The sequence below is a fragment of the Periophthalmus magnuspinnatus genome, chromosome 9 (assembly GCF_009829125.3).
Source record: "Periophthalmus magnuspinnatus isolate fPerMag1 chromosome 9, fPerMag1.2.pri, whole genome shotgun sequence".
Lineage (NCBI taxonomy): Eukaryota > Metazoa > Chordata > Actinopteri > Gobiiformes > Gobiidae > Periophthalmus > Periophthalmus magnuspinnatus.
In genome coordinates this window covers 34,463,462-34,484,624 of record NC_047134.1, presented here as the reverse complement: position 1 = coordinate 34,484,624, position 21,163 = coordinate 34,463,462, and the positions used below count along the sequence as shown (strand labels likewise).

The 21,163-nt window shown below is 41.7% G+C and overlaps 1 protein-coding gene across 2 annotated transcripts; it reads right to left on the bottom strand.

The window, feature by feature from the left end:
• Window positions 1-3,733: 3,733 nt before the first annotated feature.
• Window positions 3,734-20,047, bottom strand: camsap1b (calmodulin regulated spectrin-associated protein 1b). Of its 2 annotated transcripts, none has more exons than XM_033972167.2 (18): window positions 19,619-20,047; window positions 18,741-18,906; window positions 15,452-15,714; window positions 14,010-14,171; window positions 12,984-13,064; window positions 11,469-11,610; window positions 11,077-11,216; window positions 10,735-10,831; window positions 10,499-10,655; window positions 10,170-10,255; window positions 10,004-10,088; window positions 7,590-9,795; window positions 7,240-7,376; window positions 6,952-7,163; window positions 6,666-6,768; window positions 6,475-6,587; window positions 6,249-6,367; window positions 3,734-5,681 (listed from the first exon to the last, which is right to left on the bottom strand). In XM_033972167.2, exons 2-18 carry the CDS (start codon window positions 18,904-18,906, stop codon window positions 5,385-5,387), a joined length of 4,566 nt encoding a protein of 1,521 aa, XP_033828058.1. In that variant the 5' UTR covers window positions 19,619-20,047; the 3' UTR covers window positions 3,734-5,384. The 2 variants fall into 2 exon arrangements, with proteins under 2 accessions (XP_033828058.1, XP_033828059.1); XM_033972168.2 differs by having other exon boundaries at window positions 10,532-10,655.
• Window positions 20,048-21,163: the final 1,116 nt, after the last annotated feature.

The following is a 21,163-nucleotide window of genomic DNA, read 5'->3' as shown; positions in this document are numbered from 1 at the left end:
TCTGTTACTGGTCTAATCTTTACCTACTGTGGGCTTTGCTTGTTCACGTGAATCTGCCTCCACCTGTCCCTGGTCCAGCGGCCGCGGTTCTGCACCACCTCGTGCAGAAGGTCCATAAACACATACTCTCCCCCACCATCAGGGGGCGCGTTTGAGCCGCTCCTTCTGCTTTCCGCTCTCTGTTTGCTGCCCCTGCCACTAGAGTGCGCCCTATCAGAGCTGCTGGCGTTTACCATCTGTCGAGTTACACTTTTAGATTTGATTTTATGACCTTTCTCTGGTGTCTCTACATTTGCAAAAGAATTTCTAAAGATCACATCTTTCCTGTCACTAATTGTAGAACTACTGTCTGCATCAGTCAAAGTGTTTGTTTCTTTCAAATCATTTTCTGTTTTTATTTCATCCTCTTTGCAGTAACTTTGTTTTTCTGCTCTGTTTTTGAGTGTTTCTGTATCTTTCTGCCTGTAATTACTGGACAAATTCCCTGGATTGTCTAAATTACTTGAAACTTTAAACTCAACCTCCGTCCAAGCCGTTACAGCACTGTCGTCTCCTTCCTTCTCTTTTTCTCTTTTGCATCTCTCTTTCCATTGCACTGCAGTTGGAGGCCAGGTGGATATTCTGTGCAAACCCCTCCCTGACTTATCCGGTGGTGTTTTCACGTCCACGTTATTGGATTTGTTTGGATTTGACCCTATACTTAAATAAGGGACATTTTCACAACTATCAGGCGTCGTCTCACTTTGCTGATTTGTGACACTCGATGAGACACTGTCATTTTTGTTAATCTCTGCCATAAATCCACCAGTTTCCTCCTCCTCTGCTCCTCTTTTATTCTCTCTATCCTCTAATAGAGTCGGGTCTCGATCCCCAGGGACACCAAACGGAGATGTGAAAAGAATTGCATTAGCAGACTTAGCTCGGGCTGTAGATAATGGTCCTGGTGCGGGCGTTTCTATGTCCCAGCGCGTGTGTCCTGTAGCGTGCGTCTCCTCGCAGTCCTTCTCCTTACACACTCGTTCATTCTGATCTCTCGGTGCCACCGTTTTCCTGCTGCGTTTTCTTCTGTAGAGCACGGCCAAGATGATGACGAGAAGCAGCAGGACGCACAACACGACTGCACACGGAGAGAAGGAGAACAGCATTAAAACAACAACAAGTTTAACATCAGAGAAACGGACGAAACTTACCAATGACTGTGATGAGCATGGGAACTATATTTGTAGTATATGGAGGAGATGGAGGAGATGGAGGAGATGGATATGTTTGAGGTGGCTGAGGAGGTTGAGGTCGTTCACTCGGAACTAGGAAAAGACAGTTAAAAGGTAATAAAATATGGTAATAGTGTGTATATACAGTATATGGACAGATCAAATTAACTGCCTATCACATACAAAGCCCTGGGATACAGACTTATAGACTTACATAAGTAAATAAGTACATTTTCTTCCATTAAGATGTGGTTAAAATGGCAAAGTCTCTTGTTTAGGAACATTTCTAATCTCTTAAACAGGCTCATTTAAAGTCTGACTGATTTTTTGTTCCAAAGTGCCACCAAATCAAAAGAAAAATAGCACTATTCTACTGTATTTCTCCTGTGAGAGTGTGAGATGTAATGAAAGAGAAATTGAAAGATAATTCACTTGAGTTATAGACGCATGTGTCAAGAAATAAGACAAATTACTGGTGCGGCTCTGAGGGAATGTGGAATAGATCAAGTTAATGCAAGTGAACTGTCCCCTCATCCCTCCGTCCCTCATCACAAGGATCACTCACACAGTTAAGTATCTCAAAAGAAGAATGAAGAACACACCTGCCTTAAGTCCAGTCTAATAGAAATATGATATGAACGTACAATCTGAGCCGTTTGGGGTTCTCGGGTTAAAAGTTGTTCCTGTGTCTGTCGTTAAACTCGACACAGTCAGATCTGGAGACGTGGTCAAAACTGCATCTAAAGAGGAAATCAGGATAAAGGGAAACGCTAAACCTCCAAGATAATTCGGTCACTAAGAACATTGACAAAAACCTTACGTGTTGGCGTTGGTCCTGGTGGAGTTGGTGAGCTGCACTCGGACACGTTCCACACAGGACGACCTCTCAAAGACGGGGGACTGGCACATGTGACGTTATCAGGGCGCACCAACAAAGATCTGGATTTTAGGTCTAGAAACACAATAGAAAATGGTATTGCTGGTCATTAAATACTGACATACACGTCACTCACCCATAATGAACTCAAAGAAGTCGGTAGCGTCACATGAGCATTTCCACTGGTTTCCGTGGAGTCTCATGTTGATCTTGTGCATTGGGCGGAACATTTTAGACGTTAGATGAGTTAAATTATTGTCAGACAGGTCTAGGAGAGCCAAGGCTGCCAGGTTATTGAAAGACTGTGGTTGAATAGTGTTGATTTGGTTCCTCCTCAGGTCCAGTTTCTTGAGGTTGGTGAATCCGTCCAGCACGGCCCCGCTCAAAACACTGATCTGATTTTCTGACACGCTGAGATTTGTCAGGACAGCAGGCCTCCCGAGCCATTTGTGACTGATGTTTGTGAGTTTGTTTTGGTCTAAATCAAGACTTTCTAGACTGATAAAAGAACTGAACGCTCCGTCGGCGATTCCTGTGATTCCTGTTTCCTTGAAAATGCCGGAGGTGATGGATGCCAGGTTGTCATGATGAAACACGGTGGAGTTAATTTCCCCAATGGCCACAGACCTCACAAAAAACAAGATGGATGCACCCGGTGGAAATTCTGAAAATGGAAGTGAGAAATAAGAACATAGGTGCAGATTTGTGAAATTTGAACATATTTTAGTTAGTTATTTAGTCAGTTATTTTTATTTAAATTATTGAAGTAAATGCTTGGCTTTTCTTGTAATATTGTGGAAAAAAATACTTGGATTTCTCTCAGGGTCTTGATCAGTTTTATCTGTTATTATTAATGTTTTGTGTTCACAATCTTCGTTTAGGATGCCATTAGTTTCAGCTGCTACATCCGTTTTGTCGTGAAAATTTAACAATCCTGAAGCTGACCTGGTTAAAACCTATTTCCTAAAATGTGCATGTAGTTTTTGAGAATCCAACCCACAGGCTTAGTTGTTTTTCAAAGAGAAACTAGTCAAATCTCAGGTCTCTAACAAACACTAAAACATGATAAAATGCTGTTTATTTATCAAACATCTACACACTTACCAGTCGGGACAGTGCTGCAAACTAATGTCTCTCTTACAAGGTCACAGCCGTCGCTCCAATCGAACCATTTCCAAAGCAAAAGCAGAAGAAATATTCCTTAAAGACAAAAATATCAAACTCGGGGTTCAAAACTGACATGTGAAGAATAGTAAACGAGCAAATACTCACGTTTCATTGTGGACATCCAGATTTTTACCCAATACCTGGTGTTTGTGTCAGAACAAATGAGTTTAAGCTGCTGGTTTTGTGGTCACCTGGACTGTTGCTATGGCAGACGTTAAGTTTGGGACAGTTAAAGAGGCGCTGGCGTTAAAGCGCCGCAGCCCGTGTTCCAGTTGGTTGATGAAGTGAGAGTCAGGGGCATCATGGGAGGTCTGGAAATGTTTTGACAACAAGGATCGCAAGTGTGTCATGCTAAATCATGCCAAATTCATACTGCTCTGTGATATAAAATTAAACTACAGTGAACCACATGCGTCATGCAAAAAAATCATTACAAAAAGGTGCTTTAAAAAAAACAACAGCCCAAACCATGACAAAATAAAAATGAAAATGTGACTTTATTCACTTATTTATTCAGTGCCTTCATTAAAAATAAATAGATGGCATGGGATCAAAGTTAAAATAACAGGGATGCAAAGTACTTTAGTGTAACAAAATGGTGACCAATGCCAATACAATCTTTTAGTGAACATAAAAAAATACACCACATTTAAAGTCCTAGCACCTCGCCAAAACAAATGCAGCAAATGAGACATCAAGTCACGTGTAAATTTTTTGGACACAGCAGTAGTTATCACATCCATTTCAGCTTTTGTAGTGATCGGTCGCCCCCCACACCGCAGTAGTTTAAAGAAGCAGTGTTCTCTACATTTTATGCCCATTTTCAATCCCCAGCACACACAAAATAAAGTGCTCGTGCAACACTTCTGGTTGTTCTCGAGGCCAACGATTGGTGTGGAAGAAAAAGCACTTAAATACAAACAACTTTAAAAGACGAGAGAGAGACCATGTGGCAGCGTAGTCAACACCTTAGGAGGAATGTTCTTTAATGTTGAACTGTACCGCAGCCCCTCCCTGCCGTCCCACACAGAAAACCCTTTGTGAATATATCAAATACTTAGATTGACCCGGCATGACGCGGCTAGTGTTGTGTTTATGGGACTGGCTGAAACACTCAAGGGGAGGGATACATTGCATGACACAAGCTTTCGACAAGTGTTGATGAGTGCACTTTTTTTACAGGACAATTCAAGTGCCCAGTGATAAGAACAAAAACACAACTAAGCTCTAAACATCAGAATTCTCCATTATGGTGTAAACATAAGATTGCTTGACCGTGTTTCAATAATAAAAAAGCTTAAAAAAAAACAAAAAACATTTTGTACCCAAGCCTATCATTAACCTTCCTTGGACAACTTTGATAAAAAGAATGTTTAATCAAATAAAAGTAATAAAATGACCGTCATTGAACTTTTTTCTATTCACATATCCAGTGCTACACGATCAGCAAATTTAAAAAGCCATTGAATAAATAGACAATAGTACCACGATGCGTGAAAGGCCAACAAACGTCAAAGGAGACCGAGGAGCTCCAGCAACACAAGAGTTCAGAGCAGCAGATGACCCCGAGAGGCAGAACAAGGCAATGCCAGCCTGATTAGACATGTGATGGTCCACAGAGGAAGAGATTGTAGTTGCAGATGGGGATAGCCATGTGGTCCCACTATCCTAAAGGGTTTAAAGTACAGTCCCTTGGTTTAGTTCAATGTACATGTACAGAGCTCCTGCGGTGCCTCGTCTTTGTTCAAAGGCATCTTCATGAGGAGGAATATTTCAGAGCTGCAGCTGAGCCCTCAAAGCTGACAGAGCTGAAACAATACATAGCTGTTTGACAAGCAATGTCCACCACATTGAGAAGGAACCAATTCCACATGCTTCAGTTGTGTTTTTCTAGAAAACATATCCCAAAAAAGCAGAGATGAGCCGCCATTCCTTTTAGTTGTATTTGCAAGCACCAGCTTGACACTTCCCCTTTTGGTTGTACGTTCACTGACAAAAGACCGTGAGGCAGTGACCATGGCTGCGGTCTGTAAAAGCATAATATGAGCTGGACAGAATGCGTCAGAGCAGTATATTCAGGAAACAAACAGATGAAGATTTGATGAGTGTGGCTTAGATAGAACCTCCCGCTATTTTGAACCCTTCTTTGGCACAGCACTTCTTTTGGGCTGCCACAAATGGTTGTGGATGGTGAGACCGTCCACACTCACAGAGACAGTCTTGGCAGGGATGACTGTAAACTGTTTGCGGTCCGAGTTGTACTTGTACAGCTTGTCAATCATCTTTTTGCTTATGCTCTTGGGCCCTGTGCCCGTCAGCTTATGGATCTCCTCAGTGTCAGGGAAATAAGTGTAGAGCGCCCGGAACTGGCAGCCTCCGTCTCGAAACAGGATCATCAAGTGGTTTGTTTCACACTTCTCCAACTCCTGTGGTCAGAAACAAAAGAGAACTTTATCAGACAGAAAACTCACTTAAATAGTAAACAAATTACCATCTGATCATTTAGGTTTTTTATGTCTAAAAACACTTCATCATCATCAGAATCAGAAGACTTTTATTGCCATAGTCTGTGAACACAGTTCACAAACTAGGAACTTGATATGGTGAAAAAGTGCAACATAAACACACTGAATAAATACAAATACAAATAAGGGCATGCAAGCCCTTACCCCCTCATGTAACCAACTTATACTCGTACTAATATTCTGAATGTTAACACCCAATGAAAACTGAATGTCAAACTTCAGACATGAAAATTATAATGATATCACAGTAGTAGTAAAAATAAAATACAGAATACAGGGTTGCAGAGTGGTCTTTCAAAGGGAAGTGATATTGCTGCACTTCAGTGGTTCATTTTCTCTCTACTCACAGTTTCTGGGATATTTGAACCTTGACCTTTAGAGGCACATTTCTGATTAATCACCATAATAACGCCTGAATATCATCATTGTGATTGATTTTTGTCAATACTGTCCACCACATTTACTGACCGCAAGAATCTGGTTCTTCTGGGGTTCGTTGACTTTTCCTGCTAAACAACAGTGGGAAATGGCATTGTGGATGATGGGCTTGTTTGACTTGGCACTGGGCTCCTTAAAAAGCTTAGGACCTACAACACAAGGACAAAGCATGATCTATGATGAGATACAGGATATGTTGTAAAAAAAAGGAGCAGTGGGTAAAGTGTTTGTAAAGAGTTTAAATGTGGGGACTTGCCAGTGTACTCGGCCATGGATGTGATTGAAGATGCAGTGGAGCCATTATCCCAGTCTCGTTCTGCAGTTCGACTGTGACTTCGACTTCCTGGAAAAGACTCTACGGAGTCACACCTGGACATAAAGATTTGATCAGCACAAATTCGATGTCGGAGCATCTAAATAATCTGAACCACATCTGAATGAGCTCACCGCTGTGAACCAGCCCCTCCCGAGTTCACGCTGTCGGCCTCATTTGTTGCAGCAGAGGCCAAAGACAGACTGGAGCCTGACTGGGCGTTGCTCAGGTTGTCAGCTATGAAAAAATACAACCAAAATTATTTGAAGCATTTTCATGACTTTCTTACATTTAGATGTGATAAAATGGACAGTAGCTATTCACATGTAGTCAAAAAAGTGGATTTAGGATTATTTTATGAACATAAAAGAATTGTAACATTTCCTATCTCAGTTCAGTCCACAGAATGAACGGTCATACCGGTGGAAGAGCACTTGGAGAAATGATCGCTGGACTCCTCTCTCAGAACAGTCTTGGCTCTGTGCTTTTGTTTGGGTTTTGGCGTCTTGGGTTTCACGAGCCCCTGCTCCTCAAACATCTCCTGTTGTTTCCTGCGGAGATACTCCTGCTTTATCAGCTCACGTCGGTTCTTCTCATCTTCTTTACGTTGGCGCTCCTCCTCTGCTTTCCGTCTGGTAGAAAAATCAATCCAATTAATAATTCTGTATCTAGAAAGAAAGAATACAAAAGTCAAGAAATGTGTATTACCGGGCCTCATCCCTTTTCAGCTCTGACTCTGCCTCCAGCTGTTGCTTGCGAAGTCGTGCCTCCTCAGCTTTCTTCTGCTGTTTTAGCAAGAAAGCTGCTCGCTTTTTGGCCAGCTCATCTTCCGCCTTTTGTTCATCCTAGACATTTTTTTTAAATGTTAATTTTAAAAGAAATTATAAGAAAGAATACAGTGCTCTCTTATAACCCCGTTTCTGAATTGATATTGATGATATTTTTTGTCATACATAACTTTGGTTGAGTTACATGACTTTCGAGGATTCTTAAAACTTCAGGAAAATGTTTTCTTTCTCTTTCTAGAATAAGGTTCAAATCAAATGAAGTGACTTTACCTTGAAGAAGAAACCCAGAACAGACTTCTGCTCTCCGTCTGTGGTGGTCTCTTCTCCTCCCTCCTCATCCTCTGGGTGCTTCACGTCGGACAGGTCGACCTCGATGAGAGAGGCTTTGCTGCGCTGGCCCTCCTCAGAGGGGATGTTCTCCTTTCCGGAGCCGTCAGAGGAGTTGAGCTCGGACTCTCTCAGGGTGCTGGACAGGCAGTCAAAGGACACTTCAGGGGCAATGACTGCACTCAGGTCCACTCTGGTTGGGATGCGCATGTTGGCCTCATCGTGGAGCCTAAAGGAAGAGTTTCGACTGTGACTGGAGACTGGCCTGTCGATTGTCTCTGTGGTGATGAGAGGGCTGGGCGACTCTGGCTGTTCAGTTCTGGGGGACCTGCCCCCTATCTGCTGCTTAGAGTGACCTAGTGTCTCTGCACCATGAAGTTTCGCAGACCGGCTCTGCTCCTTGGACATCTTGAGCTCAGAAGGTTTGGACCGGGATCGGCCTGAGCTCAGTTTAGGGGGCTTCCGACTGGCAGCTGTGCTGTGGTGCTCCACATAGTGAAAGCTGGCCCCAGCTTTGTGATCATTGCTCTTGTCTGAGGGGAGGGGCACTGCAGCGCCTCCTGGTGGAGACTGTACATTCTGCTTCATTAAGACCTCCTGCTGTAGAGACAGCTGCATCATCTGCTGCTGGATGCTGCTGATGGCGTCATTCAGAAGCTCAATGGAGCGACTACACTCGTTCAGGTCCAACTCTTCCTCCAGGTAGAAACTCCCATTATTCGTCTTCCTCTCTGCATCTAAGGCACTCACTGGAGCATCTTCTACCTTCTCTCCTCTCAGTCCATCCACACACATGTCATCTTTAGTGACGCTTTCCTTCTGACCATTGAGCACATCTTTGGAGAGATCAGCTTTGAGTGGGTTGGGCAAAGTGCCGCTCTTCCCTGCTCCTTTCTTTACAATATTGAGGAAAGCTGCTTTGCCCAGCTTCTGTCTCTGCCGGGCTGACAATACTTCCATTTTCTTCTTCTGATGTTCAATAGCACGTCTCTTTTCTTCAAGCTGCATGCGAAGCTGCACCATCTCAGACGCTAGGATATTTGCCCCACTGCCATCAGCTGTTCGAGTGCACCCTCCCAGAGGAGACAAGGGGCTCTGGTCCCTCTTCATTCTCCATGATGACCCCAGGGGGCCGCTGCACTCTGAACCATCAGGAGTGGTTCTCTGGGAGCTGGAGGCACTTGAGCGCAGGTCATGGTTGCTGCCAAAACGCTGCTGCTGGGCTTTTCTCTCAGCAAAAGAGGTCATACGAACACTGCTACTGGCCATACTGCTCGTCTGGGAGTGCGTGCTGAGACAGGGACTGGAGCAGCCACTGCCACCATAGTCTTTGTCCTCATGCTCCTTTACATTCATGTCCTCCTGAAGTTTGGCTGATTCTTCTTCCTCGTTAAATGCTTTTCTTGGCCACCTGTGATCCTTTGTAGTTGCAGCTTCATCCAAATCTTCCTCTTCCTCGTCAAGATCTTCCAGGTCTGCATCCAGGCCTGGGCTAGCTTTTGCCTCCTCAGAGCCTGAATGCAAGAAGAAACCTCCAGCGGGTTCCGCAGAGGAGTGGTCTACACCAGCGGCCACAGCAGGTTTAGACTTGGCCTGAGATGTGTGAGAAATCTCGCCCTTTTCTGGACCAGGGGGAGTAAATGTTTGGTTTAGAGCACTGGACGCTTTTCTAGAAACAGCTGAAGCTGACCCATCTCCACGCCGAGACCCCCTCCCAGACGGCCCCTCACCGCTCTCCTCCTCCTTGTTCAAACACACAGATTTCTCCTTGGGTGTTTTGAGGACTGCTGGCATCAGAGGTTCTAAGTAAAATCCTTCTGTTGTGGGTTTGGATTCAGAACATGACTGAGCGCCTAATGTTGCAGAAGCTTGTGCCCCTTCGAGATGTTTGGCGGGAGAATCAGTCCTAATAATCTCCTCCTTCTCGTGGTCAGTGTTGGGCATAGCACCGTGACCGTTCAATCGCCTCAGTGCCGTTTGTGAGTTCTGAAGCAGAGCAGTCTGGTGTTTGGGAGTGACGTTGATCACATTAGACGCCAGGCTGTCCTTGCTTATAGAGCGAGCCAGACTAACGCTGTCTCCAGAAGCTCTGTCTGCATCACTGTCTGTGGCTGAGTGCAGCAAGTAGGGGCTGAGCGTCGACAACGGCCTGAACAAGAAGAGACAACAATTTAAAAGGGGCTATGGTAAAAAATGTAAATGTCTGTTGTGGAAAATGTATGCTTTTTTTACGTTGTAAGAACTGTTATTTTTTAGCCATTTAGGGAAGACAATCAAACAATTCAATGCATGCCCCAAATGACATATAACAGCTGTAAATGTGTTATGCAAACAAACAAACGGTTTAATAAAAGTACCTCTGCCTCTTGTCAGACCAGCCCGTGACAGAATTACGACCTTGTCCATCCATGTGGGTGAAAGAGTTGGACCGATTTCGAAGACCTGAAATATGAATGTTTGGGTTGAATTTACTTCCATCACCAACTTGGTCAACAGGTCAAATTTATGTATAACTTTCCATACCAGCGCCATCTTCTCCTTGCTGCTTTTGTTGCCTCTGCCTCAGAGGTAAGAGTGGATGAGAAGGACTGAAGGATGGGTTTCCTTTACTGTAAGTGGAAAAACAAACAATGTTGACATTTGCATGTCAAGAACACACATGAAACATAAACAAAACATCCACGACAGTGACGATGTTTTTCTGAAGCAGAAACAAGTAAGAGAACAACACAGATACAGAGCACAGAGATGATGACAATGGTTCAACATGGACTACAGCATTATGTGGTCATCCAGGCTAAGGCTAGAGGTTAGTTGTAGTCGAATGAAGATGAAAGTGAGGAAAGACTTACAGGGAGTCAGAGTCTTCAGGGTGCAGGAAGTACCTGTTACAGACTTCAGGACAGCTTTGGTTTTCTGTGACCGTGGGGCTGGACAGGAAGCTTCTCTTGGTGGCATTAGAAATGGGCACTGAAGGACGGACTCCCTTGTGCTGGGAAACAGTTCGAGCTGAAGAAATATACATTTTTGAACATATTAGTTTTTAAAAGGTTGAAACATTTGGATTTCCAGAATGTATGACACTTACCATCTTTCACCTCCTGTAGGTCTCTGGGTTGGACAAACTCTGGCTTGACCATTTCAAACCACCAGAAAAGTTCAGCGATGAACACCATGACATTGTGCTGAATACAAAAATGGAACACTAAATGATTTTGACAAGTGCACGGGCCTGTCATGATAATCACTATACTGACTCATTGTTCAATATATGAAAGTTGAAAACAGATTTTTTTTGGGGGGCAATATTTATAATCTGTACTTTGTACTACTGGAAAACAATATATATATATTTTTGGAGATATAACTTCTATGAGTATTATAAAATGCAAAACATTTTCAAGTTTGATTAAATTTAAAGAGAAGTCACCTTAAGTACAAGTGGAGAATAGAGCATGTCTTCTGTGGTCAGGTAAAAGCTTTTGTTGAGATATTCATTGGCAAACTCTTTTAGCAGCTGAATGTTGTAGAGGCTATCAGCAATGGAGGTCACTTCCTTCAGGCAAATGTCTGATCAAAAAGACGGAGATGGTTCACACCAGGACATTATTCCATGACCTAATAGCTATAAATGACTCAGTGACCAGAACAGGAAGGCCAAACATGTGCAACTGATAAACAGAACAGAGCACACAGATAGTGAATTTACTTTGTGATGAGTTTCACTGGCAAACATTAAATCCTTAAAAACTTTATTAATAATAGCTGTGTTGACATTAGCAGATCAGCAGCGTCTCCATTATCACAGTAAGAACACGATACCTTCAATCTTCATTAGATCTGGGCAGTAGTAGTGAACTACAGCGAGAAGAGCAGCTCCATCACAAACATCTCTCATGAGGTCCTCCACCGCTGGAAAGAAGGGCACCTGACGACCAGAGCCATGCTCTCGACGATACCTCACCTAACCACCAGGGGGCGAGCAGATTTGAATCAGTACAAGCACAACATGGAAACAGCTCACACTGTTACACTATGGTTTTCTGGACATGAGATTTTCCCCTAAATGTGAACAATAATAAAACCAGTTTCTATGAAAAGAATAACAGGATTACAAAAATCACAATTACGGGTAGTAGTAGTTAATTTTGAAAAGTAGATGATGTTTATATAAGAACAACAACGATCAGGCTTCATGTTTCCAAAGAGAAGTCTGCAAAATCTAATCACCCCCGACATGGGAGAAGTAACTGAATGAAATGTGAATCACCCCTGTCCCATTAGGCTAATGTGATGAAACAGAAACATGTTGTGTGACTGTTGTAAATTGTTCTGTAGCTTTGATCTGTGCAATGTGCAAATTATTACATCCCATGTTGTAAGATTTCTGTACATGATTACGGGAATGAGAGGTACAAAACCATCTGTTAAATACCAACAGCTATAAATCACGCTCTTACTTACCTAAGTAAGTAATGAAAACTAATACTACAACTACTGCAAAACAGACATGACTTCTATGTTGCACAGTAAACTCCTGCCAAACTACACATTGTACCGCGTCTATGAGCTCCTCTGGCTTCAGCATGCAGTCGGCCAGCTCGTGCATAACATCAGGCTGACGCAGAGAAAAGACACTGTGAGAGCCAATTGTTGGAACAGTGTAAATAAATGAACAGAGGAGAAAGGGAAGACGAAGCTGATCAGTGAAAGGAAGAGGGATGGGTCTGCAAAGCAAAACAGGAGCAGCAATGGATTTCCTATCGTCTTAGAGCCGGGCAAACACAGTACAGTTCACACACGCACACAAAATCCACATGGCCTACTTAAGCTTGAAATGGGATAGCGCATTTTGGTCATCTTAAAGAAAACCTTTCAACATTTTACAAAAGTAACAATAACCTTACACCTATGTGAGGTTTTGCCAGGAGGAAAAGAAATCAATCTGAATGAGCCATGGTGGAGAGTGTGCGCACATTTACACAGGAGTAATATGCGTGCAAAGGGGAGACGAGAAACAAAATATGGGTTGGGGGCCGACATCAAACTTACAGGGACTAGCTTCCAATACCATTTGGAGGGAGACTATCCAGTTTGCAGGGAATAAGAAAAAGGAACGCGGGGAAGACAGATGAGGAAGAGGAGCAGAAATATTAATAGGTCAGAGGTCACAGGCAAAGGACCAATCCAATCCCAGTGACTCTTGTGGCAAGTTTTTGGACACAAAAGACGACATAAATACAGGACGTACTTTGTTTCTATGACACACAGTGCACACTAGTCCTCGTCTAATAAAGTGAGGGTAGAAACGGTGATGGAGATTTGAAGATCTATTACCTTTTGGTGACTGGGTGACTCCAGTGGGTGGTGCTTTACTTTATGTTCCCTTTCTGAGATTTCCCTCATCTTTGTGTTCACCTGGAGAACAGACAGTGGTACATTTATGTGCTCATTAATATCATCAGATTATCAGATAACTAAAGTAATCCCTTAAAACAAAAATGTTATGATTATTGATGAGAGTTTATTCACAAAAGGAATCTGTCATGACATGTCGGCTCATCAATGGATTTTTAGTGCAACTGTCGTATTTTGAAGACAAAGTTTCAATTAATTTCAAAACAACTCTTTCTTTTTGTCTCATTTTGCCACATTTGTTTGCCCTTTTTTGCATAACTTTCCTTTTCAGATCCTGCAGTAAGTGTGAAGAATCAGACAGAAATCAGATTAGTCACATCCGATGTAACCGACACTGAAATAATCTGATAATGTGATGACGTTTGGTGACCAGGCAAACATATCCATAACTAGAGTTTTCATCTCAGATCCAACTACATCCAATAGTTTCCAAAGGGTTTTAATTCTGAATGTTAACGTAACTTGCGCCGTGCTGCTGAATACAACGTGATGATCCTATTTCTAGAGAGGAATAGTTTCACAGTGATTCATAGAGATATCATGGCATCATGGCCCTCACTGCCTCGAGCGTTCACATCGCTGAAATCCGAGTGCAACTTGAACTTGTGTCCTCTGTGGTTTACCTTCTTAATAAAAATACGGCAATAAGAAACACATAGCTGGCTAGAAATTGGATTAATCAGCAGGCTTAAGGGCTGCACAGTTGATGAATTTTATTTAATCATAATTTTGATTGCTCTACACAACATGCTTTTATTATAAATGACAGAGCTCAGACTTTGGTGGAAGAAATGTGTTTTTAGGAGCTGAAAGTCATTTTAATAGTTTTTAGTAAATTGTAAACTGTGGTCATTCAATGTGGGGGAAAAAAATTGTAATACTTTTTTGTTATGTTGCCCAGCTGTAGTTCTTATCATTAAACGTAAGCATTAAATAAAAAAATACCTTATTAATCCAAAAGACCATGGCATCCTCCAGGTCAAAGGGCAGCTCTTTGGAGGCACTGAAGGTAGAAAAGCGTTTAACAGAAGCCACAACTTTCTCAATGCTGATCATCTCCACTGTGTAGGCCATCATAAGAGCGTCTATCATGGGCATGTGGGCACTCTGTGGAGACAAACACAGTACTTAAGCATTGTGCAAATTTACCTGTAGATCTCACATATCTGCTGTTATTACTCAAGTTTTATTGTCACGCAAATAACTGGAAAAAACTGGGAAAACAACAAATAAATCTACGTGCCTAGTGTTACATGCTACTCCTTTATCCACAAAGATTAGTGATCTTGGCTCAATGATTACAAGGTTTAATCACATTACACTTCAAACTACTTAAAAGACGGCATCCCGCTGCTGAAGCAACTAAAAAACTTCTCATTGTGGTAGAGGTATCAAAATATGACTTGAGATTGTAAAAACCTACTCTTCAAGGCTGGGTCAGTGTTTTCTAATCTATTAAAGTAGCATTTAGGGGCTCAGTTTGTAAAGACGAATGGCGTGTGAAATAATGCACATTTCATATTTTTAAAGCACTTATTGAACAGTGCGTTGCCGGGGGGAAACGTGTGTCATATCTTCTGTATATATGAGGATCCTGAGGGCCTCCCAGACTCGTGACACTGACAGTACACTGAGGATTTTCTTTCCTCTCTCGCTCCCTCTCTCTCTGCTTCATGTCTGGCCAGCGCTCAGTATTTTGCCAGACCTCAAAACAGGAAAGCGGATGCACATGCCCAAGTACTCGATTCAGACAAGCACCAAAAGCTGGTTTCCATGGTAACAGGAAAGAGTAGAAAGATGGCTGAATGCGTGTCCGCTCGTTGACTTTGTATTCAATCCATCCTGTGTGAAGAGCCATTTTTTGAAATAGTGAGACACAGGATCTCAGTCAGCACTGTGTTGGACAAAGACCTGTAGTCTCTGAGTACTGTTGATTCAGGTGACATCCTAAAGGGCCCAAGTTCAACGTCTTGACAGAGAAAACATTCAATCTTCTACTTTTGTATGATTGCAACAAAAAGGCAAGACTGGTGATCTCAGTACGGCAAGTTCAAACATGAAGAACTAGACGTTTACTGAATGAATAAGTACGACTAAAGGACACATTCAATTCCACAGTAAACAATGCATTTCAGAAGACAATTTACTGCACTGAGTATATTTCTATAGAGACAACTTATGACAATTCATGACTCAATGATTAACTATATTACCTTAGTGACCTGAACTTGTATCTTGAATCTCTTCCCAGCCATGTTGTTCCATGTTTTAATTAATACATTTGGAAAACTAAGTGGTTGAAAGTTAATGTCTATAAGATTTGAATAATCCAAACACTGATCTTTGGGCCTGTAATAATAGTGCACATAGCCCGAGAGACCACTTACCATTTTGATGGGCATACAGGCCAGGTCCCCCTCTGTGACGGGCGTGTCGTCGCTCTCCACCACATAAATGCCTTTTCTGGATAAAGCCTGGATGACGGACATGTGGGACTGGAGGGAGGCGGCCTGCTCCGTCGCCAGGATGAGGGAGCAGACTCTGCAGTAGAGCTCGCAGGACAGCAACAGGTGAATGACCGGAGGTTTGATGTGCTCCTGCTCGTACTGGTCTGTGTAAAAGGGGTCCCTCAGATCTTCAGGTATATGGTCTGCAACAAGAAAGATTCAAATGAACAATCAAAGGCTGAACAAGCTTGGAAAAGTATCAGTTTTTCCCTGATATTTCTCATTATTGCAATTGTGGGTTACAAGATGTGCAAATCTAATTACACAACATATTGTAAAACACATCTAGGAATAAAGGAGAGTAGAGACAGACTGATGCGTCATTTGATCATTGCACTGGTTTGATATTTGCACTATTTATCGCATCTGGTACCAGCCTTAAAACTCCAGTATAGGCCGATATATATTTTATTTAGTTGACCACCTGCTTAAAAGGACAAATATAAAGCTTTATTTTAATATTTCAGTGCGAAGAACTGTACAAAATGTTAATATATTTCTCTCTTAAATGTTGTAGTGAAACAGCTGTGGATGTCTAAAAACAATTACTATAAATATGATTTGACTAAATGAAATTGTTGGTAGAGCAGTGCACTGTACAGTCCATGATTGAGCAAGGTTTTTCTCGTTATTTTCTCGACAGGATTGTTTTCAAAGTGATAGTTGCAGCCTTTTATTAATTACCAATTTTGACTATTAATTGCACTTTCAATTTGCTTGTGATTTTTTGTTTTTTTGTTTGTTTTTTTCTTGTATTTGAACAGGGCACCAATGAAAAAGAGTGTGAGTGCTCTCATTAGGTCTCCCTGTATAAATAAAGATGAATAAATAAAACAAATAAAACAAATGTATCTTGTAGTCCTACATGTATTGCAAAAATGTAAAAAACAGCATTTGAGCAGTCTGTGAAATTCATACTTTTTCCCTTTCAGGCTGTTAAACATTTCCAAGTCATAGCTCCCTCGCTCTGAAGATGATTGTGAAACTGATCCTGGCAGAGCTGACGTTTCAGTGAGAGCAGACCTCTCAGGTGACACAGTGGTCTTTGTTGGCACCACTTCGACAATATCACAACTACAGAAACTACATGAAACACTGACCTATGAGGAATTGTGTGAATATGAAGTCATTTCCAAACACAGTTCCCCCTATAACCACAATAGGACGTGGCAGAAAGCAGCTCCTCTGGCAAGCTCATATTTCTAAATGTAGTCACATATAAGCAATTTTCACAACATGATTACAAAAATCATGTATACAGGCATGCAAGAATGACCTATGAAAATATTTTTAAAGACTTTGTCAGAGCTCCAGAACTGCATAAACTTGTGTGCAAGTGTCTGTTCTGTTGATGCACAAGTAGGGAGTGCTTGGAATCTGCTTTGAATGACAGAATAAAAGGATAGTCTGCAGGAAGACAGGCATCTACTTCTAATCCGTGCCAAACCAACACCTGTGACTTGGATAATCTCCTGAAACTGCAGGTCGGAAAGCAACAGTGTAGTACAGTACTTTTTTGTAGTTTGTGGCCAATACCTCATAATTAATCATCTGTTACAATATATATTAAAAAGTCTCTGGTAAAATGGTGCAGCAGTATGCACAATGCAACACATATGTGACCCATAAGTTCACCAGTGAATGAATACACAGAATAATTTCATAGTTACTAATCTCATTTTAATAATATACTAGGCTCACAACTGGCTGGAGACCTGTATCTGCAAAAGTGAACAGAAAAGTGAGAGAAGAAAAAGGTCTGGCTGGGCACATCTTCACATGTGACTTAACCCTGAAGACAGTAATGTCCAGTGGCAGGTGTCTCCCCTCACCCTCCTGTCCATTTCCAACATCCACACGTGCTGGCTCTGAGTGCAGCCTCAGTTGGGGTCAGGCTAAGAGTGGCATATAAGTGCATGGTGCAAAGTCGATAACAATGTGGACAGCAGCACCAGCCATGTTAGTAACAGGTGCCAGCCCATGTGCACCACAGCAGTGTCTCTGTATATACATGAGCCACAGCTGCTTCTTGTCTGAGCACAATCAGCCATGTATCAGATCATTATGAGACAAGGTTCACGAGTAGCCAGCGCCCACAGTCCTTACATCACAGCTGCACCCGTCACCCATGTGCTAATACCAACTCTGTTTTCCACTGGTCAAGCAAATAACATCAATGGGGAACACCATCTGAGCCAAACACTGAAGTACAATTATACATTAAAAAAATGTCCCATGAGAACAATAATTACTCCTGCATCAGTGAGTAACCTCCCTTTGAAACTATTTTTATTGTTAACAGTTTCAAGCCATTAGCGGTTTTAGTTTTGACAAGGATCCATTACATTATTATTATACATAATGGGTATTGTTTAAGAAGACAGATGCCAATCATCATTGACATTAAATAGGACAAATATTCAACAAAAGCATTAAGTGCTTTCATTTTAACCTTTTAAAATGTGGCTTATTTCAATTCCAGTGTGATTATCAATTGTCTAGTGTGAATGCATCAGCAGCTTTACTAAATCTGTGTAATGGCCACAGAGTACAAAAGAAATCTTCAATTAGATTAGAATGAACGGTGGATATTAAAAGAGGGCTTTTGGGCCATGATTATGAGGAATGTTTATAAACTCCAAGAGAATAAGATCTCTCAGAGTGGTTTATCAATAACTTCTAAAGTAAAAGGCTAAAGAAAATGTCATGATTTCCTCTGTTAACTGCATCATAAGTGAAGGGTTTATTTTTCTTTTAATAACGAAAGAGATTACAAAGACTACTCCTTAACATCTGAGTTTTGAGATTTATCCAACTGAAAATTACGCTAGGTGCTTAAAAAAACAAGAAAGTGCGATAAGATACAAAAAGTAGTGTGCAATAATTCTTATAATAATGAGAGGTGACGCCATGAGCATGATCCCTGATGGAGCTACTTCCAATTTGCAAATAGCCCATCCCTCTGTAACAAGCAACAAATCACTGAGTGACAGTACATTTGAATCAACAGCAAGGGTACAGTCTGAAGCACAAAAGCATAAAAAGCATCATTTCTGTGGCACATGGTTTTTCACAAACTGGTGGCAGATTCCACCAAAGTCCAGAGTAAACAGAGCAAAGACAAAAACAACTTAACCAAAGGTGATAATTTCTGAAATGAATTACTCACCAATGCCATAAGCCTTGGCAAACAGCCACCTCAAGTTGGCTGCTATTTTAGCTCTGGCAGAGTCATACATCTCCAAAGGTACGATTTCCATTGCACCTTCTGCACTTCCAGGCAAATCCACTTTCCTCCGGGTACTGTCGCCTCCAGCAGGCAAATCCATGTCCATCTAGTGAAATAAAAATGAATTACACATATGTAGAGGGAAATTATACACAGCAAAATTAATACCAAGAGCAGATGATCCCTAAACTGAAAAAGGCCTGGTATGATACTAAAGGGCTGTGGAACAAATAACTTTACTTCTAAACTATCCATATATCACAGTAGCCACTGCTTTAAAAAATAAGCTAGAACTATATCCGAAACTACAAGAAAGAATAGGTTATTCAATATAGTTTGTACTGACAATTCAATGTAATTATGAATACAAACTATTCAAGAAAACAATGCACTGAAAGACTTTGCTCTTAGTATCTCACAATGGAGTGTTACTACTCCCTCATACAGAGAATCAAAATCAAAACATAATAAGCCCATTTTGCATGAGGTCTCATGTTTATCTAGTGCCTACTTGACTTATTGCATTATGGCCCAACGGGGCACCTCTTTATCGTTGGATTTCTGCTTAAATCAGCGTGGCTACATTAGATTACATGGATCATCCTCTTTTATTAACTGTTGAGTAATTGTAATTAAAATGCAGTTTCTTTATCTTATGCAAAGAAGGCGTTTTCTAGTGTAGGCAAATACAGAACAGTTCATTTGGCTAACAGTTCATTTGGCTAACAGTTAGCCTCTAGAGCCGCTGCTGGAGCCTGGAGCTGCACAGGAGCCGCTCCATCTGCTCCATGGAGGACGTTAGCTGCTGAACACTTTACCTTCAAATGTTCTGGGGATTTCCAAGTCACCTCAGAAAGTTACAGATGAAAACGGCTATCCACAGACTTTATAAAATCCTGCTATGAAAAATATCCAGCGGCAACAGTTACGCATCATCGCAAGCTAATAATGTTAGCAATAATGTTAGCAATAACGTTAGCAATAATGTTAGCAGGAGCCGAGTGTCTCCTCCCAGCAACAAGAGCCAGTCCCGGCCTGTGTTCCCGCCGCTCCGCGGCAGACTGTCGGGTTAAATACACGCAGAACAGCACAGGGCGGCTGTACATTAAATTAACAAAGGCTTGAAATAGTGTAGTCCTTATAAATCGCTATCTTTCTGTATGACTCATCATCACAAACTGCACCGTGTCGTTCACAGCAGCTCCAGACCAGCACGCGCATAGTCCACGCGCAGGGTCCACGCGCACAGCCCGCGCGCTCCAAAGGCAATAACATTACACTCCTCAGGACCACTGCGCATGCGCCGCTTACCTCCAGATTCAGACTTGTATGACGTAAATATGTATTAAGTATTTCACTCATTTACACTTAAGACTGTAAAACACTGGGCCAAACATGTGAGGAAAAATATGATTCATAAAGAATAATTTACATAGCACTGAGTCATATATGAGAATGAGGGCCCCTACTGGTACTTTACATCAGGAGAATGAGGGCCCCTACTGGTACTTTACATCAGGAGAATGAGGGCCCCTACTGGTACTTTACATCAGGAGAATGAGGGCCCCTACTGGTACTTTACATCAGGAGAATGAGGGCCCCTACTGGTACTTTACATCAGGAGAATGAGGGCCCCTACTGGTGTGTTACATCAGGAGAATGAGGGCCCCTACTGGTACTTACATCAGGAGAATGAGGGCCCCTACTGGTGTGTTGCATCAGGTTTGTCACTACTTTATTTGATGTAGACTTATGTCACAAAATAATTGTGTAGTTTCACTTCAGATTTGCTCCGGTGTGGGCAGCACACGTGTGTAAACAATAATATGAATCATATTATTTATTTTTACTCAAACAAAAGAAAGCAATAACCCCAACCGCAAACCTTTTAATGTGAGAGTGAATCAGTTGCCAGAACTTAAAACAACATATTATTGCATAGGTTTTTGTTGTGTACATTTCTGCATGAAGAGATGTAGGAAATGACTTCAAATGTTTTTGTAAGATCGAAATGACTTGAATGAAACTTGATTTTCATCATAAATATCACTCACTTTCAGGGTTTAAGCGTGGCGGGCTCGTTGACCGTATATACAGAGCTCCACTACATTGCTCTTTAATCATCTCAATATAAATTTAGAATAATAAAAAATGTGGACTTTCTTTCACATTCATACATTTCTATATCAATTGTGTCCATTTTAGCTTACGTAGTTTTACGTTAGTATTTTTTTCTTCTTATTTCCCTTCGACATGTACTTGCCTAAGAGGAAATATGCATTTACAATGTTGTCAAGAGTCCCACAGTTTAACAGAGTCATTAAAGCAATTTTAACAAAGTTTGCAACACAGTCCACCCCACC